This window comes from Misgurnus anguillicaudatus, chromosome 9 (genome assembly GCF_027580225.2).
Source record: "Misgurnus anguillicaudatus chromosome 9, ASM2758022v2, whole genome shotgun sequence".
Taxonomy (NCBI): Eukaryota; Metazoa; Chordata; class Actinopteri; order Cypriniformes; family Cobitidae; genus Misgurnus; species Misgurnus anguillicaudatus.
The window spans coordinates 32,008,515-32,034,238 of NC_073345.2; the positions used below are offsets into that span (position 1 = coordinate 32,008,515).

The 25,724-nt window shown below is 36.5% G+C and overlaps 1 protein-coding gene and 1 long non-coding RNA gene across 10 annotated transcripts in view; one reads left to right on the forward strand and one right to left on the reverse strand.

Moving 5' to 3' along the window:
• LOC129423595 (uncharacterized) overlaps positions 1–22,444 on the forward strand; it is a 28,149-nt gene extending 5,705 nt beyond the window's left edge. For 4 of the 9 annotated variants that reach the window (XR_012371229.1, XR_012371227.1, XR_012371230.1 and 1 more), the window contains 8 exons: positions 1,864–1,955; positions 4,338–4,441; positions 4,542–4,695; positions 5,084–5,176; positions 6,467–6,596; positions 12,671–12,807; positions 22,051–22,166; positions 22,251–22,444. This is a non-coding gene — a long non-coding RNA (uncharacterized lncRNA). Of the gene's footprint in view, positions 1–1,863; positions 1,956–4,337; positions 4,442–4,541; positions 4,696–5,083; positions 5,177–6,466; positions 6,597–12,670; positions 12,808–17,327; positions 17,827–22,050; positions 22,167–22,250 lie in introns of those variants that run through there. The other 5 variants (XR_012371232.1, XR_012371231.1, XR_012371226.1 and 2 more) reach the window with 5 other exon arrangements.
• col5a1 (procollagen, type V, alpha 1) overlaps positions 1–25,724 on the reverse strand; it is a 124,523-nt gene that overhangs the window by 20,131 nt on the left and 78,668 nt on the right. The window contains exons 14-46 of the mRNA XM_073871494.1: positions 24,163–24,219; positions 24,011–24,064; positions 23,858–23,911; positions 23,697–23,750; positions 23,424–23,477; positions 23,219–23,272; positions 23,072–23,116; positions 22,249–22,302; positions 22,037–22,081; positions 21,815–21,868; positions 21,692–21,736; positions 19,908–19,961; positions 19,621–19,665; positions 19,484–19,537; positions 17,304–17,348; positions 16,881–16,937; positions 16,381–16,485; positions 12,950–13,003; positions 12,612–12,666; positions 8,785–8,828; positions 8,615–8,668; positions 6,800–6,844; positions 6,649–6,706; positions 6,511–6,560; positions 6,374–6,427; positions 4,519–4,626; positions 4,333–4,422; positions 4,016–4,069; positions 2,530–2,643; positions 2,334–2,442; positions 2,172–2,218; positions 1,976–2,029; positions 1,795–1,902 (exon numbers count right to left, since the gene is read on the reverse strand). Coding sequence (XP_073727595.1) covers positions 1,795–1,902; positions 1,976–2,029; positions 2,172–2,218; positions 2,334–2,442; positions 2,530–2,643; positions 4,016–4,069; positions 4,333–4,422; positions 4,519–4,626; positions 6,374–6,427; positions 6,511–6,560; positions 6,649–6,706; positions 6,800–6,844; positions 8,615–8,668; positions 8,785–8,828; positions 12,612–12,666; positions 12,950–13,003; positions 16,381–16,485; positions 16,881–16,937; positions 17,304–17,348; positions 19,484–19,537; positions 19,621–19,665; positions 19,908–19,961; positions 21,692–21,736; positions 21,815–21,868; positions 22,037–22,081; positions 22,249–22,302; positions 23,072–23,116; positions 23,219–23,272; positions 23,424–23,477; positions 23,697–23,750; positions 23,858–23,911; positions 24,011–24,064; positions 24,163–24,219 — 2,028 coding nt within the window. The remainder of the gene's footprint in view (positions 1–1,794; positions 1,903–1,975; positions 2,030–2,171; positions 2,219–2,333; positions 2,443–2,529; positions 2,644–4,015; positions 4,070–4,332; positions 4,423–4,518; positions 4,627–6,373; positions 6,428–6,510; positions 6,561–6,648; positions 6,707–6,799; positions 6,845–8,614; positions 8,669–8,784; positions 8,829–12,611; positions 12,667–12,949; positions 13,004–16,380; positions 16,486–16,880; positions 16,938–17,303; positions 17,349–19,483; positions 19,538–19,620; positions 19,666–19,907; positions 19,962–21,691; positions 21,737–21,814; positions 21,869–22,036; positions 22,082–22,248; positions 22,303–23,071; positions 23,117–23,218; positions 23,273–23,423; positions 23,478–23,696; positions 23,751–23,857; positions 23,912–24,010; positions 24,065–24,162; positions 24,220–25,724) is intronic.

Here is a 25,724-nt window from a genome sequence, read left to right on the forward strand (position 1 = left end):
ACAATTGTGAAAAGAGCTATATAAGTAAAATTGAATTGAATAAAAAAATCCAAATAATCCCCCCCCCCCCCATGTCATCCATGATGTTTTTCTTTGTTCTTTGTTCAATCGATAAGAAATACATTTTTTGAGTAACACATTCCAGGATTTTTCTCCATATTTAGTGGACCTCAAAGGTTTACCGTTTTAATGCAGCTTTAAAGGGCTCGAAACGATCCCAACCAAAGCATAAGCGTCTTGTCTAGAGAGACGATCATCATTTTCGCAAAAAAAGTAATTTGCCAGCATGACCTTGCGTGTTGTGTAATAGCATCAAAATGTCACGCGTTACATATGTGAAACACACACTTGTGGACCATTTTAAACAATAAACTGACACAAAGACATGAATTAGTATCACACATACAACAACGTCTGAACGGTCCTCTTTCTCTACACTTGAAGCAGTAGTTTCGCATACGTGACTTTTTGACGTGATTACGTAATACGTAAGGTCATGCTGGTGCGTCACACGGCTAGTGCACGACGAGAAGTTATGGTCTAAAATGACATATTATAATTTTTTTTGCTTAAATGACGATTGTTTCTCTACATGGGACCCTTAAGCTGCATTCGGACTAGCAGCGACTAGCAGTAGCAGAGCGACGCGATCTTATTGATTTCAATGAAAGCTTGGCGTCTTCCGGCAACACGAGCTAGAGTGACCGTTGGCTACTGGATGGGCCGTGTCCAGTCAGTCGCGCGTCAAAGTTGAGAAATGTTTAACTTTATGGAAATTATGAGCGACTTTCGGGAGTGACTACCAATGAGAACACAGCAGTGGAGTTCACGTCATCCATCTCTCGTCACTTTCTGGAGTGGACATTACTCATTTGTTTATGACAGATTTAGAAATGCCTCTTTGGAAAGAGACGAGCGTCAGATAGCGAAAAAGTCGCTTGTAGTGTGGATGTACCTTTAGGCCTCGATTTGGGATCGTTTAGAGCCGTTTGAAGCTGCATTGAAACTGTAAACCATTGAGTAAAGTTCACTATATGGAGAAAAATCCTAAAATGTTTTCCTCAAAATACTTAATTTCTTCTCGACTGAACAAAGAAAGACATAAACATCTTGGGTGACATGCAGGGTGAGTAAATGATCCCAATTTTTTTTTAGAAAGTGGAGTAGTCCTTTAAGGATAACCCAAGATGGTGCATTTGTTAACCACCGACCGACTAGATGTTTAGAGAGGTTGTCTAGTTTTAGGTTGTCATTTCTCTCTACATTTACTTATATCATTTTTATTTCATTTTCTCCGTGAAGGTTTTGGCTTACTGACAGCGTGTTTATGTTACTTTCAGGAAACCTTTCCCAGTGTCTATAAATTAATCCGCTTCGAAGCTGCACTGCTACTGACATCAAAGTGCTTTTGCAATAAATATAAAAACTTCCATTGACCGCTATGAAGAATGTGAAGACTATGATAAGTTTTTAAACATAAACATATCAAGTTAAAAGTAGTTTGCTTTCAAAACCGATGCATTCTGTCCCATTCGATTGTGCTACGGCCAGATCTTAAACGTAAATATTACTCTTATGTGAACGACCGGTGACAACACATCTGCCCTGTTGCTGATACTAAATCAGCAGGACTTTTTAAGACAGGCTAGTTGACTAGTCATCCTCCAACCGGTCAATGAAAAATAACACCAAGGTAACAATATGGAAACAAGTAAAACTTGAATAGCTGATGTTTGTAATAAATCTTGTATGCATCATACTCCATTCATGAATTATGCAAGGTTGTCATCTCACCTGAAGGCCGACGGGTCCGGGTGGTCCCGGGAAACCTCGAGATCCCTCATCTCCCTTTTGTCCAAACAGACCCTGTTGACCTCTGGGACCTGGCTCTCCATCTGCACCCTGTAAAAAGGAAGTGACATCACTAACACTGCTTTCATCACAGGAAGACAATGGTACGTATGAGGATACTTACAGAAGGACCAGGCTGACCCACGGGGCCCTGGGGACCGGTTGGCCCTGGAGGACCCTGAATATGACAGAAAGAGGGAGAAACAAGCAATACCAGTTAATCACTTATTTTCATAACAAAGACAACATCTATATTCATAAACGCACCGCCAAAACTCTGAGATTTATCTGAAATGACGGATGAATTTGGAGTGACTCACCTGCTCGCCCTTGTCACCTTTGCTTCCCTTCTGTCCTGGTTCTCCAATCTCTCCCTGTCATATAAATACAGCATTTACATCTATGCAAATACATCAAATCTTTATAGAAAATCTGTTAGATAACAACCCTAACATCTTGTTAGTCCCTTTCCATCTACCCCTTCTCTCCCTTATCACCATCCTCTCCCGGAGGTCCAATTGGTCCGGCAGGGCCTGGAAGTCCCACCGGTCCCTGAATGCCATCTCTACCGGCTGGGCCTTGAGGTCCTTTCTCACCCTAATATGAGAGAGATGGGTTAGATTTAAGCATTAACTCAGCTTAAACGTGATGAAGAATAAAGATGTGTTTGGTTGGGTACTCACCAGGTCCACCTTTCTCTCCAGCAGGGCCCGGGGGTCCTTGAGGTCCGGGTCGGCCCGGGAGGCCGGTGGGACCGGCTGGGCCAGCAGGACCACGTTCACCAGGAGAACCCTGAGAAAATGCGAACATGAGCTTGTTAATATTTCTTAACTGATTATGGCACAACTACAACGACTAGCGTGTGCTTGTAATCACTCGATTGTCTCTTTTGATTTATTATTCATTTATTCACCAAATTCACACGTACAGGCGCTGATAGCCCGGCATGCAGATACGAGCTGAGATTTTAATGCAGAAATAAACGCTGAGTGCGTGATTTATCCCTTACGCAACTGTGCATATTTGACGTTATATAAGAGATCTGTACGATTGAATATTAAAATCATGGTGTCAAGAGAAATAGAAAGAGAGAGAATCATCAATAATATATCATTTAAAGACACACTAGCCATCCAAAGGTTGGACATATTCACTCATTCTTTATGACTATTTTTATATAAAAGTTAAACCATCACGGCTGTGAAATAATTTAAACATTTTTGTAATTATGTAGTGATCAAAAATCTGACCATCTTCAAGAGATTCATACAGAATGCATTTAAACAGTACTGAGTAGAGGTCTTCACCGGTCCACTTAGATCCGAAAACCCGAGGTCCCACCCGAGACCTGAGTGAGTTTAAAAGTTTAACGTGTGCCTTGGACACGAGTTGGGTATAATATTAGCGGCATCGTGTCTCGGGTAATTTAAAATGAATATGATTTTGCAAAACGGACCCGAACTATCTCATGTCTGTTCATCAAGTCCTTTTCCAACCCCTTCCTATGTTTGTCAAGAGTGCTTGCGACATCGTGTGGTAATATTTGTTGAGACAGGCCTGTCAATCAATTTTTAATGCACATTTTAGCATTACCGTGGTTTCGTCATCAGATAACAAATTAAATAAATAGAGCAGCGCGCCAAATTGGATGCGAGGCCAACGGGGTTTCTTTCTTTTTTCGCCACTGGTTCGGGACGGACTCTTGCCTAATTTTCTCGGGTTGGGTCTTTTAAAAAAATTATTTATGCACGTTTGGTACAGGTAAAAGCTGATTCAGGTCATTTCGTCTTGGGTACATTTCTTTGGACACGAGAAGACCTCTAGTACTGAGTTCCCAAGAATCCCATTAAATCCTATCTATTTACCAAGTAATGTTATAGTTTAACATGTCTTATTTGATTGCATCTATACAGAAGCCTTTATATTAAAAAGGTTTCTAGGATTGACAAATGGACAAATATGAAGTGTTTCCAAACCTTTGACCGGTAATGTAAATAAACAGTAAATCATCTATAGCATACATCTGTCCGTACTTAAGTCACAGTACTCACTGAAATGCCAATGTTTGTAGCAAAAGGATAAAAGAGAGAAAGAGAATTAAGTAAGACCCGGTAAAAAAACAAGCAGCGGGGAATAAACAAAGACAGATGAGATGTATACTTACAGAAGGTCCAGGTGGACCAGGAGGGCCTTCACTTCCTTTCAAACCTGCTGATCCCTGCAAAGAAAACCATAAAACTGCTGAATGAACTCTTTCATGTGTGCCTGCATGACACATCTAATGGTTAGACGGGACACCGGGGATGTTTCTATTCACGGCAAACTGAAAAGCACCAGGTTAACAACAACCGTGACAGCTCACAAAACTAGATTTCTTTCTGAGAATTTAGAGATGATGCTGCTTGCCTGGTACACATCTGTTGCTAACTTGCCCAAGAGTTTCCATTATATAAAGTGTTAAGTTTAATTCGTGGTACTCACCACAGGGCCTGGTAAACCTCTCTCGCCTGGGAATCCTCGTAGCCCTGGAGGTCCATCTTTACCTGTGGGACCTGCTGGACCTGGATCTCCCTGTGATTATACAAAATTGGTGATTATCTTCAATGCATTTCATTGGAGTGGAAACGGAAGCATGAAGAGATTTAAGATGTTAAGAAATGTTCACACCTTCGCTCCCTCTTTGCCTGCAGGTCCGGGCAGACCCTGTTCACCGGGTGGTCCTGGGGGTCCAGGGTGACCTCGTTCTCCCATTGGTCCTGTTTCACCTGTTGGTCCCTGAATAGAGAGAGAAAGATGGATTAGAAATATTAGATAGCAGATGGTGTCAACTGATTCGATTATTATGTAAGTAATATTTTATAAATTCATGCATTTGCATTGCCAGACATTTTATTCAAATTTCAAACATCTATTTATTTTATTATATTATAAGATTTGTATATAAACTGAATAATCTAGTAAAGCACTTAAAATCGTGTTATCCATATGCATGTGCGCATGAACGTCCGTCCATATGTGTGTAGTGGGTGGTTGGCTGTTTAAACCTGTGCCCACCTCAGCATTTGCATAATAAGTAGAATCTCATGACTGCTTATGAATATTTCATTACCCGCCAAGCACCGACATCTAACCGCATAAACAAAAGCATGTCGGGAGACAAATGCAGACAGTCCAACAAATGACCCATATGTGGCCTAATAGAGCCATTATGATTCCCAAATGACAACCTCAGGACACCTTAAGATCATCTAATGAACGAGCAATGACTGCTGACGGATTCATGAATATGGATGATGTATCTTTGGCCTCTGTCTGTGGTACTGAGGTGAGAGAAACAAGTGTGTGTGTTTACTCTCATTTTTTCAAAATGCTTCATAATGTATTCTTTGAATCTTAAATGCAGCCCAGTGTCTAATGAATATATGTACAGTCAGATTGCTGTCAATGTGCAATATGTTAAATGTGTAATGCCGCGTTTTCACCAGCTGCGGTAGAGGCGTCAAGCGCGGGTGATTTCAATTTTAAGTCAATGTATAGATGCATTGACGCGCGTCTGGAGGTCTCGCGGCACGAATGAGGCGTTTAGCGTGGTGCGGTAGACGCGATTCCACCTCATTCGCGCGAATTGAGCATTGCCGCGGGAAACGCGTGAGTTGAAAATTTTTAACTTTGGCGTAGAAACACGCCGCATTAACCAATCAGGAGCTTGCTCTAGTAGTGATGTGATTACAGGAAGCGAGCGAAGTCGCAGAAGCCCCTCCAATGACACTAATTTCCGTGTGAAAGTCTCAATGACTAGAAGTTCACGCGCGGCTTTCATGCGCGAATGAAAGGAGCAAACTCAAAATGTTCAAGCGGCAAACTAGACACCTAAAAAAAAACACCTTCTCCATGTAAACAAATGGGACATGAGCCAAACGTAAAAAAATATATTTTTTAATCATGTTGACAAACTTTTAAGTGTTTGTTTTCTTATAAGTTTTAACCAATTGCTTCGAAAATGTATTCAGTTTTTTGAAGCGTTTCGAAACACCACACATGCTGGCGACACCTGCTGGTCAAAATAATGTAAAAGCAGTTCTGTCCAAACATTTACAAAATAATAGCAAGATTTTTTTATGTTTTTAAAAAATATTTAACTTAATTAAGACAATTAAAAGTGTATTATGTGTTTTTAGCAAACAAATCATTAAAACTATCTCCCCTTTTAATGATGCACATTTTTGTCATGAAATCTGTCTATAAACAAAAAGTAGATAAAAAAGTAGTGTTATTAGTCAGAAGGATGAATGTTTTATGAACTTGCATAATAAAACTGACCCCAGATTTCCTAATCATATTAGACACTGGTCATTTGTGATCAACTCCCCCTAGTTGTAAATCATCAGATTTTCCAAAGATTTCGAAACAGTTATGATGTAGTGAATCCTCGTTTGCTAAAATCACGTGACTTGGCCAGTTTGAAACACGCTCCGAAACAAAAGATTCAAAAAAGTTCTCAATAAAAGAGATCTTCACTCACCTGAGGTCCGACAACACCTGGGGGTCCTGGTGGTCCAGTTTTACCTTGGAAACCCTGAGAAAAGACGGCTTGTGTGAGTTTTTGTTTTAACAGATGTGTGAATAAAAGTGTGTAAGGTGTGATATCAAATCACTCACAGTTTCTCCTCTCTGGCCGGGGTGTCCGGGCAGCCCATCCTTTCCAGCTGGTCCCTAGAAATCAGGAAAAATTAAAAGATAAAGATGTGAGTTTAAAACATTGATTCTGGTAATTGATTTCTTTGGGATAAACGTCACGTCCAGGTGGGCCCTTGGGGCCGGGGAATCCGGTAGGCCCTTGTGGTCCCATCAGGCCCTGTAAGAGAACACAGTAATGATTGTTAATAATATTCAATAATCAATACTTTACAACAATAAGAGGAAGGATTTAATCATCATTATACCGTACCCGTTCACCGGGTGGTCCTGGTGGGCCATCGCTTCCTGAGTTGCCCTGTGGAGAAACAGGTGGAGAAAAAGTTTTAAAAATTGCAGAATGTTGCATAAAACGCCTCTGCAAATGTGCTTGTTAATAAATGGTTTGATAAAGGATGTATCTGTAAAAGCCCTGGTGAATTTACATTTGTTTTTGCTAAGAGGTGGAGAGAAACATTGCTTTATAATGTGATTTGGGAACCATTAGCTGCTACTGAAATTAACCGATGAGCTTTTGCATTAGAAATTATGATAGAGGTTTAACATATCCGTGAGATGTCTTGGTTATAAAAGAGCATTTCATAGTCTTTTCCAAACTACTGCATCATTGATAATTAATTACAGGTACATACATGTATGACTTTATTATGTGCTATTAATTGTGTTTGTATGAAGTAACTCAGCAGTCAAAATACCTGATGGGCTCAATTATTAAGAGTTATTAAGAGAATATCAAATATATTACTATTTACTCTGAACTGCACACACCTGCTATTAAACTATAAAAATGTAAAGAACATGACAGTAGTGAGGTTTCCATCCAAATGTAAAGCGAATCTTTTTAAAATTTGCAAAATTTTCGCCTTTTTGATGCAGGCACTAGCAGCCAGGGCATTAAGATGACATCGAGCCCCATATATGAAAAACAATGTCAGCTGATACAGCTGGTCGATCAATCACGTGGGGTCACTGCAACTAATGACTTTCTTACTTGGTATTTTAACATCTTACTTTAACATCTTACTTTAACATCTTACTTAGTAAAAACATCTAAAAATTCTTAAATTATGATGTATTTTCTTGATGAGCAAAATGACCTAGGTCTAGTTTTTAGACAAAAAATATAAACTTTAAGGAAATCACACTGCAAAAAATGACTTTCAAGAAAAAAAATATTAGTAATTTTGTCTTGTTTTCAGTAAAAATATCTAAAAATTCATGATTAGTGTCTAATATGGTTAGGAGATCTCGGGTCAAGAAAATAAGCAAAACGACCCAAAAAAATAAGTCTAGTTTTTAGACCAAAAATATCAAATTTAAGTGAATTTGTGGATTAAGCAAGCAAAACAATCTGCCAATGGGGTAAGCAAATACATGTTGAACATTTTTCTTAAACACTAAATTTAAGAAAAATGTTCTTACCCCATTGACAGATTCTTTTGCACAAAATCACCTAAATTTGATATTTTTGGTCTAAAATCTAAACTTATTTTCTTGGGTCATCAAGAAAAAGCATCTTAATTTAAGAATTTTTAGATATTTTAACTGAAAACAAGACAAAAATACTAAGACATTTTTTTTCTTGAAAATAATTTTTTGCAGTGCTTAAAACGACAACAAAAATATCTGCCAATGGAATAAGAAAACAGTTCTTGAAATAGTTTACTTTTTTCATAAACAATTTTTTTAGCTTGTTTTAAGTACAAATTCGCTTACATTTTATATTTTTGTCTAAAAACTACAATTATTTTCCTAGGTCATTTTGCTAATCAAGACAATACATCTTATTTTAAGAAATTTTAGAAATTTTAACTGAAAACAAGACCAAAATACTAAGTTAGAAAATCATTTTTTGCAGTGTTTAATTTTTGCTGTCAGATTTTCTTCGGCAAATTGTATTCCATCTCCCATTATTCACATTTACTCTTTTTCGCACAAGTCAAAAACCATTTCGAGCGAGCGTAAAAACCTGTTTGCAAATTAAGGGATTTTTATTTAAAATTTGGCGTTTCCAACACTCGTTTCTTATGCAATACTTCAAAATGCAGGAGTTAAAGTACCGGCTCACCTTTGGTCCTGCTTTTCCTGTGGGTCCCCTGGGTCCTCTTTCTCCTCGAGGTCCCTACAGAGAGAAACATAAAAGGAGAGCTGTCTGAGAAAGTCATTCATGTCAAATAGTACTGATGTATGGCGCTAATAACAGTTTATAAGAAGAGGACTTGTTTTTTGTCTTCTTACCGTTGGTCCTCTCTGTCCCCGTGGACCTGGCTTCCCTGGTGTCCCCCGTGTGTGTAAGACAAAAATATATGATTTTAAGGGAAAAATGTATTTTGTTTACTGTTTTTTGTTGACAGAGCTGTTATTATATATATATATATGTATATATATATATATATATATATATATATATATATATATATATATATATATATATATATATATATATATATATATATATATATATATATATATATATATATAAAGCTAATAAATAAAAAATGTTGCATTGTTTATATACCACAGGGATGTTAAATGCTTCATCCTCATTGTTTAAAAAACATTTAGGGGTGTGCATTATTTTTTAGTCAACGCACATCTATAAAGTACAGTAGTTCCATATCCCTACACCAAGATTAACTTCAACAAATAAAGCATAAATATATGTGTGGTAGTGAATGAAAGAAATTAAAAAAGAATGAATAAAATAACTCAAAAGAGAAGAAAATGAATACAGTAAATAAACACTGATTGCAAGCTTGTTCAGTTTTGTTTTGTTTTTGCTTCATTCCTGATAATATGAAACTAGAACACATTATACATAAATACTAAAGAAACAAATAATACAGAAATATTGATAGGCCAACTTGTTCCCATTACTGCAAACACTGAGGCTTTAAAGTCCTACTTATAATTACAACAGCATTTTAGGGACAGAACTTGTCAAATGTCTTTAAATTAAACATCTGAACAATGACTTATGGTGTGGTATCTGTGGTATAAGCAGAATAATTGACTCTGGTCCATTTAATTATTGGAAAATAATGCACACCCGTGGTGTAACTCCACTTCGATTACCAACTGGGATGTGCATTATTTTAAAATAAATAAATGTCCCATCGTCAATTATTCCTTACTTAGGCCATTAAAATGTAGCAGAGATAATAATGACAGCTGTAAAATACATTAAGATTTAATTATTTAAGAGACGCTTTTATCCAAAGTGACTTATAAATGATCATTTAACAAGTAACCAACAATAAGTATAGTCACCAATGCGGTAACACTTTACTTGAAGGGGTGTTCATAAGACTGACATGACACCTTTCTAATCATGACACATGCAATGAACATGAAGGAGATTTTATGCACGTTTATGACAACTGTCATTCAATTATGTCATTTTTAATGCAAAGATGACATTGTTTGGGATGTCTTTGTTATGTACTTGTCATGACAACTTGACATTACCAAGACAACATATCTGACCACTTTTAAACAGTGATACCAATTGAACGTGTCATTAAAATGTCATTAATTGTTAATAGTCTGTCAAATAGTTTTATAACAGCGTCATTAATATTTTTCTTGACCTCAACTAGAGTGATACAAATATAATTTGTCATTAAAATGTAATTAATTGTTAATAGTCTGTCAAATAGTTTTATAACAGCGTCATTAATATTTTTCTTGACCTCAACTAGAGTGGTACAAATATAATTTGTCATTAAAATGTAATTAATTGTTAATAGTCTGTCAAATAGTTTTATAACAGCGTCATTAATATTTTTCTTGACCTCAACTAGAGTGGTACAAATATAATTTGTCATTAAAATGTAATTAAGTGTTAATACTCTGTCATGTAGTTTTATAACAGTGTCATAAATATTTTTCTTGACCTCAACTACAGTGATACAAATATAATTTGTCATTAAAATGTAATTAATTGTTAATAGTCTGTCAAATAGTTTTATAACAGCGTCATTAATATTTTTCTTGACCTCAACTAGAGTGGTACAAATATAATTTGTCATTAAAATGTCATTAAGTGTTAATACTCTGTCAAATAGTTTTATAACAGCGTCATTAATATTTTTCTTGACCTCAACTACAGTGATACAAATATAATTTGTCATTAAAATGTCATTAAGTGTTAATACCCTGTCATATAGTTTTACAGCGTCATGAATATTCTTCTGTGCATAATGTTTTTTTTAAGTTTCTTCCATGTGTTTAAGAAATAAAATTAATCATTCAATAAAAAAATAATAATAATTAAAATGAATAAAATTATATTTTATCGCATTTGGAGATCGATTCACCTAAAATTAAATGAAAACCGTACAATAATGGGTTAAGCCATGCAATGTTTGGTCCATATTGCTGAAAAACAGTTAATCACATTAAATTAATGAAATGTTTTGTTTGTTTTTCTTCTATGTCAGAAAATTTCAGAACCCTCTGTGTGAGGAAGAACAAGTTCTGCTAGTTGTCGGGTTTTTTATATATTGTGCACATACATAATAATAATAATATGTTTATTTTATATAGCGCCTTTCAACAATTTCAAGGACGCTTTACAAAGATGTGATATACATAAAGTTAAGTATAATATTTTGACGTGTCTGTTGCATTTTCTTAAGTTTTTAAATTTATTTGACATAGTATTAACACTTAATGATATTTAATGTAATGTTTACCCATAAAGCTAGGCAGTTTCTTAAAGGTGCCGTATGTAAATTTTAGCAGCATCTAGTGGTGAGGTTGCGAATTGCAACCAACGGCTCAGTCCATTGCTTTTGAAACGCATAGAGAAGCTACAGTAGCCGCCACCAGAAAAACATGTCATCGCCGGAGATAACTTGGTAAAAAAGTTTGTCCGTTAAGGCTTCTGTAGAAACATGGCGTCACAAAATGGCGACTTCCACGTAAGGGGACCCTCAGCGTATAAAAACGTCTCATTCTATGGTAATAAACACATAACGGTTCATTACGAAAGGTATTTATACACCCCTAATAATATAGTTTTGTATATTATTTTGCATTTCTGTCAAAAGATCCATCTAAAAATTACACACTGCACCTTTAAGTTTGATAATTATTCTGCTATGTCATGTTTATGACAGATATATGACAAGTTACGATGTATTGGTTTATGTCAAGTTGTCATAACAAAGACATCTCAAACAATGGCATCTTTGCATTAAAAATGACATAATTGAACGAATGACACTTAATGACAGTTAAAATCTCCTTCGTGTTCATGACACGTCATGTCATGATTATGAAGATGTTGTGTCAGTCTTATGAACACCCCTTCAAGTAACATAGATTATTTACTTTATAACCTTTTTAACAAATTTTGCAGTTATTAAAAATGTCATGGTCATTATTTGCCTATTTGAAAAAAAACTGTATGCAATACATTCTTCAATCACATTAAAAATAATGTAAGTAATTGAATTATCTGTAGATTATGTAAGCACTATCCGTTTCATAAATACTTAATGTATAGAGTTATGGAATGAACCTAATGTATGTGTATGTGTTTTAGTGTGCGTGTGTGTGTAATGGTCTAAAAGAATAAGAGGTTTCTGTATTATAATGTGTTTATGGGAGCGCATTGTCTTCCTAATGGCAGGCGGTTGCTGCTCTCAGCTTAAATGTGCTGATATACTGAGCCCATAAAGTATCCAGGCAGAAAGCAGAGAGTTTACTCTCAGACTTTCCCAGCTTTACTCAGTCATAATGGCTTTGATAGCAGGCATAACTACACTTCTGAGCCTTCCACATACTGAGAAAGCAGCCCTGAACTTCCGAATTAATCCTAAATAATGCACCGCTCCATTTAAAGGGACAGTACACCCAAAAGTTCTCTCATCATTTCCTCACTCTTATGTCTTTCCAAATCTACTGGTGAATAATTCATTCACATTTTTTAGAAGCGCTTATTGCACGGCTTGGTTTTTTCATAATACAGTAACCATTAATGTGCCATTATGATTGTGAAGTATACCAGCGCATTATACTCAGGACAAAAAGAAAATGTTATCTTTTTCTTTGACTTACCCTTGTGCCTTTTTCTCCACTGGCTCCTTGGAAACCCTGGAATCCTTGAGAACCCTAGAAAGGAAAAAAAGAGAGAGATTAATTCACAAGTCCATCAAAGCAAGAAGAGAGAGAGAAAAGAAAAGAAAAGTGCTGTTGAAGCAGTGCATGCTGGGTCACGGTTAAATGGAAAGCTGACACCAGATGGCATTATGGGTAAATCCACTTAGCTTTGATCAAGAAGTTCAAACATGTCTGCCTTCCAATACCACACTAATGCATGCGCACACACTAATATCAATGCGTGCAAACACTCAAACGGCGCTTACGATAACAGGCAGATATAGAGTAGATTTACCTTGGGGCCTTGTCTTCCTGGATAACCTGGCAAACCGGGCACACCGAGCTTACCCTAAAATCAAAACACATGAAATGAAATGCAGCTGGTCAGTTTAGTCGAGATAACAGGCGATAAAGGATGGACAGTTTTCCTGTCATGATGTTTTAATCCAATTTACGATATTGTGTCTAAAATTCCTTGTATTGCCATGGTATATTATGGTACCTTGTTAGTATTCTAACCTTGCCTTTCTCTTGAACAAGAAAGCGGACAGACAGAGAGACTCAGGTGTAATGAACAATGAAAAGCGGCCGTGCTGCACGACCAGCCGTAACAAAACAAACATCTAAACATCACGGCTGTCGCTCTAGAATTAAGATAAATGAAACTCTCCGGCTAATGAGAGTAAGTACTTTAATGAAAGAAACACACACAAAGCACGGTTCAAACTTTCACCCTGCAGTCTACAGCCTAGATAGACAACTACCTTCGAAAAAGCATTATAACTGATCTTAAGTGTGACTCTAAGCAATGAAAGTCCATAATAAAATCCATTGATAGAAACAGTAAATATTTGTATTACTTTAAATGGCACCTATCATGCAAAATCCATACATAATGGACATAGTGCAATGCGCGACGCAAGTGTCTTTCGCTAGTTTCCCTGCGCAATTATAATTTTCACGTTTAGCCCCACGTTGTTTAAATATCAAATGCATTTGCGCCCACTTTTGTGCCCATGGGCGTTCTGGTCTGAAAACGAGGTGTGTTCAGGCGCATTGTTGGCGCTATTTTGAGGCAACTAAAATAGACTACGCCATTGACCAACAAAAACCTGGTCTAAAGTCTAAAGTCAATGGCACAATATGTTGTTCGTTATTTAAAGAGCGCAGTAATATGCGCCTAAACGGGACGACAACGCGGGTTTGCTTATCACATAGTACATGAATGCGCAGCAGCACAAAAACGCTTTTAAATATGAAAGATTAAAGGATTGAATGTAAAAGATTATTATTGAGTCTCTTGGACATAAATGAGGACTGATTATGAGACGTTAGAAGGCGCAAAGAGCTGCTTCACCTGCAGCCTGGTAAGTAAATAAATGCTTGCTTTAAACAAATGCATCTGTTTTTAAATGTTTTTTTTTAATGCTACCTCACGGATTTATTGTATATGATGACTCTTTACCTGCGTATATGGTGAGATGAGAAACATTTTTAAGTAATGCTTAAAAAAAAACTCTTTGCTTAAAAAAACGCTGTCCAAGTGCTGAAACGAACGTGCGGAGAGCCGCTTGTAATTTCTTTATCTCCTGTTTGTTACAAATAAAGAATTTTTAGAGTATAAACCTTATCTTACATACTTGTAAATTATGTTTTGATGATATTGGATAGCCATACATTTAAAGCAATTACAAGCCTGCTTTTTTACTTCCATGACTAAAAGAAAACGATTTTTAAAGGTTTTAATAAAAAATAACAATTTCAATACAAGTGAAAAACAACATAATTATTTAACATTAATCTTAAACTGGGGATCTTCTTCCTCCGCTTAGTTTTTCAAGTTACAAAGTCCGTCATTTAAATAGGGATTAGACATAGCGCCAGCGCAACAGGCTTTTAAAGGGGATGAGAGCTGAGACTCTCATTGGTTTATTGCACATTTTCGACCATGCGCTCGGCGCACAAACCATTTTTCCCGTCATTAAATTAGCAAAAGTGGATTCGGACACGCCCATTTAGACGTTTTGCTGTGCGCTTTAGACAATGCGCTTAGATCGTTAAAATAGGGCCCATAATGTTTGTTGGACGCCCTAGATGAAGAAAATCCACCCGCTGCTTGTTTTTAATCCCCATTAAACCAAATCGGTCTTATTAGACAAGCCGTTTTGATACTCTTATCAATGTGAGGTCATATTGGTAAAGCCCCGCCCACTTACAGTCCCGCATAACCATAGTTTCCACCCTCAGCGAGTTGAACACTAGATACCATTGTCTTAGACTGTATTAATCAGATCTATTTTAAATTAAAGTGCTCACTGTCTGTATGTAAGGAAGTAAGGAGCTGTAGCTTATTTGCATTTAAAGGTACAGACATTAAAACAGTGCGTTTCTGCTCCCACCCAAATAGGGAAATTTTTTACTATGATTTTTGAGCTAAAACTTCACAGACACATTCAGTGCACACCTGAGACGTATATTACATCTTGTATGCAGTGTTGGGGTAACGCATTACAAGTAACGTGCATTACGTAATAATATTACTTTTCTGAAGTAACAAGTAACGCATTACTTTATAAATGTACACATTAATATTTGATTTACTTTATTTTAAGTAATGCGAGTTACCTTTCAGTTTAATTTAATTTAAAAATAAAATAATGTACTGAATTAAACTAAACATAACATTGAATTACGCACTATGTGCGCCTGAGCGGAAAACAGTTTAAGTCAGAAACGGAGATGGCGGGCCAGAGCTTGACATTTTTGCGATTATAAAAAACACCTGCAAGGCCTGAAAGAGTTCAAGCCTCAGCCAAAAAAGAAAAAGCAACGCAAAAGTAATTCAAAAGTAACGTAAGCATTACTTTCCATGAAAAGTAACTAAGTAACGCAATTAGTTACATTTTTGGGGAGTAACTTAATATTGTAATGCATTTCTTTTCAAAAAAGTAACGTTCCCCAATACTGCTTGTATGTAGGTCCCCTTAAAAATTCCTAACATGTAATACATGTTTCGTGCATAGTGCATTCTGGGTCGATGATGTTTAATGGTTGTCGCAAAATATTCCTACAGTTTACCATTTATAAATACTACGCCATATACTGTAGTTTTTTATGTAAGAATGTTTTCCTTCCCACTTTCACCTTTTTTCCTCTTATGTTTTGTTCATCATTTATGTTAATCTAAATCAAAATGGCGGCTTCCGATTAAAAAAAGTGTATTAAAGGGGACTTTTTAAAGATGTAAAATAAATTTTTGTTGTCCCCAGAGTACATATGTAAAGTTCTATCTCACAATACCCTTATAGATAATTTATTATATCATGTTAAAATTGTCACGTTGTAGGTGTGAGAAAAATGTGCCGTTTTAGGGTGTGTCTTTTAAAATGCAAATGAGCTGATCTCTGGTTGGATAGTGCAGATTAAGGGGCGGTATAATCCCCTTCTGACATCACAAGGGAAGCAAAATTTCAATTACCTATTTTTTCACATGCTTATGGAGAATGGTTTACCAAAACTAAGCTACTGGCTTGATCTTTATCACTTTTTCTAGGTTGATAAAAGCAGTGGGGACCAAATTATAGCATTTAAACGTGGAAAAATCAAATTTTAATGATATGTCCCCTTTAAATCTATAACATTTGTCCATTTTTTAATTTCACATTCATTAAGTCAATCCCAGTTGGCGTAATAAGGTTTGAAACCGAGCATCTGCATCATATTCACCTTATCTCCGGTCGACCCGAGAGGTCCAGGGTCTCCGGGGAGACCGGATCTTCCTTTGGGTCCTTCTGGTCCATCTTCACCTCTGGGCCCAGCAGCTCCAAGTTCTCCCTGAACACACAAACATGATGAACATCTACAAGATTTTTTATTGATTTTATCGATAATTTAAAGGGTCAAAATGAGCAGTGGATCTTTTAAAATCTATATACATAGCTATGTTTTTATTTGATGAAGTGTGTTTTGCAGTAGATGGGTTTGGCATGGCTTTTAAAGCAGATGCATTTGCATACTAGTCCCTAATAACCCAGAACGAGATTCATTTACTCATTCTTGACACTCGATAGGAAACGATATTAACAAAACTTGCTGACAATCAATTAAAACTGTGCAAATATTGCATCTGCTATGTTTTCACAAACAAAAAGAGTATGGAGACAAAACTTTCTCTAAAGAACCAAACACAAAAGCTGTATATAACTGGAGACTGATGGTAAAAATCTTCCCCGATCTCCTTTGATGCCCATATCTCCTTTAAATCCAGGAAAACCATCTTCTCCCTAAAAGAAAAAGAGACGTTGAGATTAATATTTGACACCGGGACACACATTTTTTTTTATTCTCACACACATTACCCCTTTTTGACAAATGCTGAGGGACCGATCTCCATGGCAACTGCTATTCCTGCTGTTTGCAGGGGCCCGGTTTTATTTTTCTGGCAGGTTGAAACTTTTTACCAACCCGAGCGAGAGGTCTAAACATCAATCACTTGAGTATTTTATGGGTTTCATATTCAGAGGCACAAATGAAACATTAATGGCGCAGGAACGGTGCATTAGCCATCTGCACACACAACAACTCATATCCATACAGCCGCTCCTCGAGACATAAAAACACAAACACAGACGCACACGCGCTGAAATTACCTTTTCACCCTTGTTTCCTTTCAGCCCACGGACTCCATCAGCACCCTGCAGATCAACAAAGAAATAAAACAGTAAGCCGCCCGTTGTCCGCCGCATACATAGACGACTTCTAAGCTGACATATAAACTGAAATAGAAGTGAATGATCTGAACAACTGCAACTCTTGTGCCACACAAATGCTGTGCATTGTATGCAAGACTTTTATTTCCTACATTTCTATTCATATTTGTTTGTCTTAAGTAGCTTTAGATGAAAAAATACAGGAAAATTACGTCGAGTAACATACAGTATTGCTAAGGCACCAATGCATCACTGTAAGATCCAACCGTGAAAATATGCACAAATATTGATCAATTGTGATACTTGACTGTCAAAAAGTGTCCCAACTCACACTATTACTAGTAATACTAGTACTAAATCACAGCTAAAGTTTGTAACTTTTGCCCCTTTATCACCATCTCTGTTTGAAAGGTAAAATTGCAGTTTTCTTTACATATCTTTACTTAAACAAAACAGATATTTCTTGCGAAATACAGCCCAGAAGTTTAAGTTATAAATCATTATTATTTTTATTATAAATATATTTTGTTTATTTTTAACAAAAAAATTGTTTTTGTTTTATATACTGTAAATCAGGGGTTTTCAAACTTTTTTTGTCAGCTGAACCCCCTTGACCTAAATTATTTACTTGAATTACCCCCTAAGATAAAAATGTCAATAATTAAATAGCACATTTGCATCTTTAACTTCAAAAAAAAACATTTATTTTTTATCCTTTTTTAAAGTTTGTATCAGTAGTATTTTACATCATTATTATTACTACATGTTATTGGACTTTTATTTTGTAATAATGCTCAATTATTGGTACATAAACATTTTCAGTTTTACATGTTGTGTAACATGCAGATTAAACAAATAAAATATATATTTTCTGTTAGTTAAGTATTTTTATTTACATTTTATAATTGAATTGTCATTTTAAAAATGTTTTTGGGTCAGTGACAAAAACGATTTGGCAAGAAAAAATTTTTTTTAACACTTAAAATACTTTTAAACACTTTTAAAAAAATTTTTAAAAGCACGCATCAGGTTTATTTCAATGCACAGTGTATTTATGATGATTTTATGCAATAAAAAATACATTTGCACCATTTTTATGAAAGTTAAGACTAAATGGACCTGAAAATGTCAAATGGTGTATCGATCAATTGCGCCAAAGAATAAGAAATATTAAATATTTTATCCACCTTGATGGCATCATTTTAAAATATAATTTTATTAGTTATTTCTAAATGTAAATTTTAATGTGTTATTGTAATATTTGTCCTGACATATGCTGTAAACAGCTCTGTTTACTAAATAATCTTTGACAAATGATGTAAAAATGTATGTTAAAAAAATTATATTACACTAAACTAGATGATTATATTTTATATATTTTTTTATGAATATATTTATATTTTCATTTAAAAAATACTAGTTACACCACATGACACAGACAGAGTTTTGTGATTATCCCCCAAATATTCTTTCAAAATGAAATAAAACCAGAAATTTTGGACTTGGTCCTCAAAAAAGAGAATGTATGCAAGTAATCTGCAAATTTATTTTACAATTTTAACCCTTTTACATTTAATTGAACCATATAAAATAATTAATGTCACGTCATTGACCCTTTTATCAACTCACAAACCCCCTGCAATTCCCTCACAAACCACCAGGTGTAAATAATTAATCTTAATTTGGATTTTTTTATGTAATCATCACTGCATATTCCAATGCATTTTGGGATTGCTGGGCTTTGTGATACGTACACTACATGCTGCTTTAGATATTGGCCATAAGAAGGAAGGCAGCATAATTATATTACAAAATGATCCTGTCTATCTTAAGGAACGGGCCTTGTGCATACCATATTATGCCTGAAAATCCTTTCTAGGTTGGCAGCTTGGTTTTGAAAGGAAAAATCTCGATGAATTTGGCCTCAGGAGAGTAGACAGCCAAGCACCACTGCCTCTGTGCATTATGGGTAACAGGGCTAGAGGCAATGCATTTAAGCCAATCGTGGGAAATTTGAATACCATCTCAACCACAAAACTGAAGCACTACACTAAAATCCACTAATAACCGATCAAAGATAGTACTGTGACCAATGAGATGCAAGATTTCAAAACACCTACCTTTACACCTCTAGGCCCAGGATATCCAATAGGCCCCTGAGCACCAGGTGGTCCCTGTAAAATACAAATATAAACTTTAAAGTCTGAGTTTAACTATCTAAGATAATATTTATCAAACTATAATTTTGTATATGTACCAGATGTCCTTTCTCCCCAGAAGGTCCTTCTTTACCAGGGTGACCCTGTGTTTGCACGACAAAAAAAGTTGAGAAATTACCAGTTATACCATGATAATTAAATCTACAATGAGCTTTCAGCTGACAGAACAGGCCGTGAGATGAACAAATTTGTGCATCTGTGAAGCTGGAAATGTGTCAGTCGGGACATTATGATTACACATACAGTACATTAAGCATGACATCTCTCTAATGCATCAGGAATATACTCAGAGGTGTATGTTTGTCTGTGTCTTTTCATGTCTCACCGGAGGTCCATCTGCTCCTGGCATTCCCGGTAGTCCCGGCTTTCCAGTGGGACCCTAAGGAAGAGAAAACCAACATAAGAGGCACTCACAACCCATTACCGGCATAAAACACGTTCGCTGCACACTTCAAGTGCGACACACATACATAACACTGAGTACTTAGATTAATCGATGGGTTAATGTGGCCCGCAACGAAATTATATGAACTGTACGCAGAGCGTTGATCCTAGAAAACTGCTAGAGCGCCTTCTGTTTGAACGCAACATTTTCCGGAATTAATCCCGGGAATGATCCCAGAATGGGGGCCTAGTACCATCGCCGGGATCAGTCCCGGAATGAGCCCTGTGTAAACAAAAGTGAGGATCTCCTTGCTATCCACATGCACTAAGTTCATGATTACAAATGTGCCACGTGTCTTTACAGGACGTTTATGGGATGTGTGGAAAAGCATGCATAAATTCTTAAAAAAACACTGTCAGTTTAAATGAAACAAAATTAAACCCAAGATCAATCCTGGACACATTTAAAGTGTATTTTCCGGAATATCTCAGTAAAAAGGGCTCTACACATACACCATTAAAGTAGGGATGCTCCGATCGATCGGCCGCCGATCGGTATCGGCCGATAATGGCATTAAATGACTCGATCGGTGCTCGCTAAACCTGCCGATCTCATAAACCGATCTTTCTGTTTACTTTTGTCATCAAAAGGATCCTGAATGCGGTTGCAATTAAAGACATTTTTGTTTTTCTGTGAGGAAAATAAAAGTTTAAACGCTCAAAACTTTAAGACGCATGCAAATAAGAAACTTTTGGCATGAGGATGCAATTGTCCGTGATAGATATGTGTTGTATACGCTGTTTGATGGGGATGTGAAGACGCCTCGCGCTGTTTACCGGAGCGCGTCCTCATACGCATATCTCTGTAAAGGCAAAGAGAGACATACAAATCTGCACGCTGCACATGAGCAACAGGTTGTAAAAATGCTTATGATGCTTTACAACCTGTTGCTCATGTGCAGCGTGCAGATTTGTATGTCTCTCTTTGCCTTTATAGAGATATGCGTATTTACCGGAGGACGCGCTCCGGTAAACAGCGCGAGGCGTCTTCACATCCCCATCAAACAGCGTATACAACACATATCTATCACGGACAATTGCATCCTCATGCCAAAAGTTTCTTATTTGCATACGTCTTAAAGTTTTGAGCGTTTAAACTTTTATTTTCCTCACAGCTGCTTGTCTGCGTTCAGCCGCCGCCCACACACAGCAGCCTGTCATCAGTGCACGTGAACAGAGCGATCTCTCTCTCACGTCTTAAAGCTGCAGTAACCTAATTCATCTCTCAATAAAATCCCTCTCTGCTCTTGACTAAAGAATTTTTATACTGCATACGAATGCGTGTATATTTAATTAATACAGTAAAGTCTGTGAAGTGTTTTATTTTCAGTACTTTTAGGAGACATAAGCCTTTTTAAAGCCATATTAAATTTCTTTGCAGAATAAATATTTGTTGTGCTTATTTATTTGAGTCTCTATTAAAACAATAATATACCTAATTACTGCAAGTAATATAACAAAGGCAACATCCGTGGTATTATTTTATTTAGAAAGATTGTAACAGTTAGTCATCAAAGAGCTTGCATATCAGCTTTTAAAAAAAAATCGGTATCGGAATCGGTATCGGCCGATCACGAAGATTACAAATCGGTGATCGGTATCGGCTGCAAAAATCCTGATCGGAGCATCCATTAAAGGCAAAACAAACATTTATTTTGGGCTCACCTTCTCTCCTGGCGGTCCGATTGCTCCCTGAGGGCCTGGAAGTCCCTGTAGAATAAGGATGAAGTTAAAGCTTTCTGATTGGATAATAAAGTAAGTAACAGGTGGGTCAGACAGCATGTTTACCTGAGCTCCAGGGTTGCCTTGTTGTCCAGGAGGGCCGGGCTCACCTTGAGGTCCCTGATAAAGAAAAATAATAACATGAGCATCGTGCGTTAGTACTGTCTGTGTGTTCCTGTAGCACGGATGGTAAAGCATTTCGCTATCACAGAAGTTGTGAGTTTAAATCTCAAGAAATACAAGATAAAATGTGTACACCTTTGTGTGTGTTTGTGTCACATGACTTACAATGTTTCCTTTAGGTCCTGGATGACCATCCATTCCAGTCACACCCTGGAGATAAACAGCAATAAATCAAAATAAACAGGAATTAATTTGATTGAGATTTTGATGAACAAAAAGGCAATTCATTAAGCAGGTGATTGACTTGATGATATGAAAGCAGATGGCTGACTTCACAATGAATTAAATTAATTAATTCATATTATTTTTGCACTCACAGGAGATCCTGGGGGACCCTGGGGACCTTTGGGGCCCAGCAAACCACGAGGACCCTGAATAAGAGAGAGAGAGAGAGAGATGTGACTTCCCTATATTTACAAACCTTAATAGAGTTTATAATGTTATTATATTAATAATTTGTTCATAATAATATTTATGTTTTATTAGTGTAAAAAAATGCATTAATTATTTCTTTTTTTCCCGCTGGTTAACTCAACTACAGGTGTGAATCTAGCACCTGTTCAATCCAAATATTTTTGCATAATCTGTGAAAAAGGTGAAAATGCATCTTTAAACAGGAAAAGTGTTTCTATTTTTGCACAATGTATTTAATCCAAATGCAGATATGGAGAGCCGCCTGCTGGACAATATGTAAAACTGCAAGATATTTATAAGTGAATAATAGACAGATCATCTAAGGTTTTGTCTCTATAATAGTTTATGCTTCTCTCAACCCCATCTTACATCTCATACGGTCTCTCTGACTTGTTTGAAAAATGCATTATATATTAAATGTGTGTGTAATGTGTTTAATAATTATGTATATATATATAAATGCACAAACATGCATGTATATATATAAGAAATATTTGCATGTGTATAAACATTTGTATATTTACATATAATTTATGTCATATATAAATATATAAATATATTTTTCCTTAAAATGATACATACATGTTTGTATTTATATATACATAATATTTGTTGATGTACTGTGCATAATAATTATGTAAACAAAAACTTTTATTCTGCAAACGAATAGTCGCGACTAATCATTAGGCAGCCCTAGGTGGGATGCTTTGGAAATTATTTACTTACAGGCTCACCAGGCAGACCCCTGGGTCCAACCTCACCATCATCACCCTAGAAAAACAGAAATGACATCATTACAATCCATTTACAGATGTAAACATGGATAAAAATGACATGGTAAAGGATTTAAAAGAAACAAAGAACATTTCGTACTCTTTCTCCGTCCTCTCCTGGAGGTCCTGGGGGGCCCTGAGGTCCCGTCTCACCCTAAAACAACCACAAATACACGCTCATTAATATTCATATACTGTAGGAATATTATAGAAATGTCTTACAGTACTAACAGGTGCTTCAGGTGTATGATTTTAAAACGTTCATATTAAAATGATTTTAAAATGCTAAAAACTTGAATGTTTACCCTGTGGCCTTTTTCACCAGGCAAACCAGCAAGACCGTCGAATCCTCTGTCACCCTGTAAAGCAAAGAGATCGGGTGGAAACATTTACAAAATGCAAAAATACAAATGTAGTTTATATCATGCCAGCATGACGGATACAAAATAAGTAGTTTTGTAGATACATTTTTAGGTTAGTCGGCTATGGGTCACGTTATGTCTGCATTAACTACCATTAACCGTTTGCCATTTTGGTGCCCAATTTTTGACCCTGATTGTGTGGCAATTCAACTTTACCTTCGGTCCGGTCTGCCCAGGCATTCCTCTTGCTCCATCTGCTCCGGGTCGACCCTAAAGAAGCAAACGCAGGAAAAATTATAAACAGGCAACAATCGTAGTGGCTTTAATATTCAGGTTATGTCCTTGTAGTTTTGGACCGAATGTAAATGTAAACGTACCCTTCTACCTGGCTTTCCAGCAGGGCCCATAGATCCCAATGGACCACGGGGACCCTAAAAAAAATACACACAGAGATATCAGAAGAGCTCTATTCTGCATTTTTAGCATTTTTTATGCGTCTGAGGATTGTGGGTAATCTGTGATGGTCAAACCTGTGGTCCTGCCTCTCCAGACTCTCCTTTAAGTCCAGGCACACCAGGAGGACCCTGGGGAATAAAAAAACAAATGTAACAATCAAGATAACCTACAGTTTATCATTATGGTACAGTATTGAAAAGAGCTTTAGACACACTGAGATTCATACCAGAGGACCAGGACGGCCTGTCAATCCCATTGGTCCGGTTGGACCTCTCATTGCCAGCTGTATAAAAACAATGTTAATGTCAATGTTAGCTTTATTTATATACATTGTGTGTGTGTGTGTGTGTGTGTGTGTGTGTGTGTGTGTGTGTGTGTGTGCGTGCGTGCGTGCGTGCGTGCGTGCGTGCGTGCGTGCGTGCATGCTTGCGTGTGTGTGGGACTGCTGCATGATGCCTTGTAGGGCTGCACAATATTAAAGAAAAAAGGGAAAGCATGCTAAATGATGCAACAGATGATATGCGATACAGTGAGGCTTTAATGCTACGTACACACCAAACGTTGGGGCATCGTGTTACTCGCTCTAGATTACTTGCGGGTTTTCGCTCGAGTTGAATATTTTCAACTTGGGCGAGGACACGTTTGAGGCGAATAGCACCGCGCCGCCCATATCGCGTCATTCGCATTGCCCCACTCGAGGACGCGTCTAATCGTGTCTTTGCATTGACTTTGTATGTTATCTACTCTCGCAAATTGTTGAACTCGCGTCTTGTGTGAACCCACAGTTACTTATTCCCCGCCAGCCTTTTTTTAAAGGTTGCCCACCAGCATTTTTTGTGCTTTTTGAAAGTTTTGCAAAATGCCTTTCAGGAAAATTATCTTCTATAAATGAAGAGTTTCGTTGCAAAATGAGATAACTCCGTTTTTTAATTTTTCAGAAATCTCGTTTTTTGGTTGTGCATTCCAATTAATATCAATTCAACTGCAGTTGGTTTGTTTTGATTTAAACCTTCATAACTTAAAAAATACAGCTAACTAGCACCATAAAACAAAATAACAACATAATAACATAATAATAAACATGTTTTGACAAAAATGTTAAAAACGGAGTTATCTCGTTTTGCAACGAAACTCTTCAAATATATAAACATACAAATACATCAAATGAAAGAAGAGACCCTCTGCTTTCAAACAAACAAACAAAATGGGGGAGAAAAAAACGTTTCATCTTATCTTCATTTGTTCTTTTTATAATCTCTTAAATATGGGAAAGTTTCTTCAAAAATACCACATTTTGAGCAAAAAGCTTAAATAAATGCATTTTTGTAAAGGAATATTGTTAGAGATCACATTCAGAATGATTATCAAAACTTATTACACGGCTCTCTGGAATGCTTGATTCTGATTGGTCAGTTGAGACATTTGCAGGTTCGTTCTTTTCAAATAATAACCGCTCCAAAGTAATAACGCATAGCCGGTACTACTTGTATGTTTTAAATCCCTCCGCGCCAACAAAGATTACTGTTTGGCGCCATCTTGTGACAAACACTGGACAACCACAATTAAAAATGGAAAATTTTGGCATTCATTTTAACATGTACAGAAAAAACAAAACATTTAAACAGTGGATAGAAAAAAGAACAACAACAAGACACAGAGAGCTTACTGAGACTGAACTTGACAAAATAGAGCATGACAGCTACGAAGCCACACACAAAAAAATACAGAATGGGCATTAAAAGTTCTCAAAGACTCGCTAAAAGAGAAAAAAATGGAGACAGACAAGTA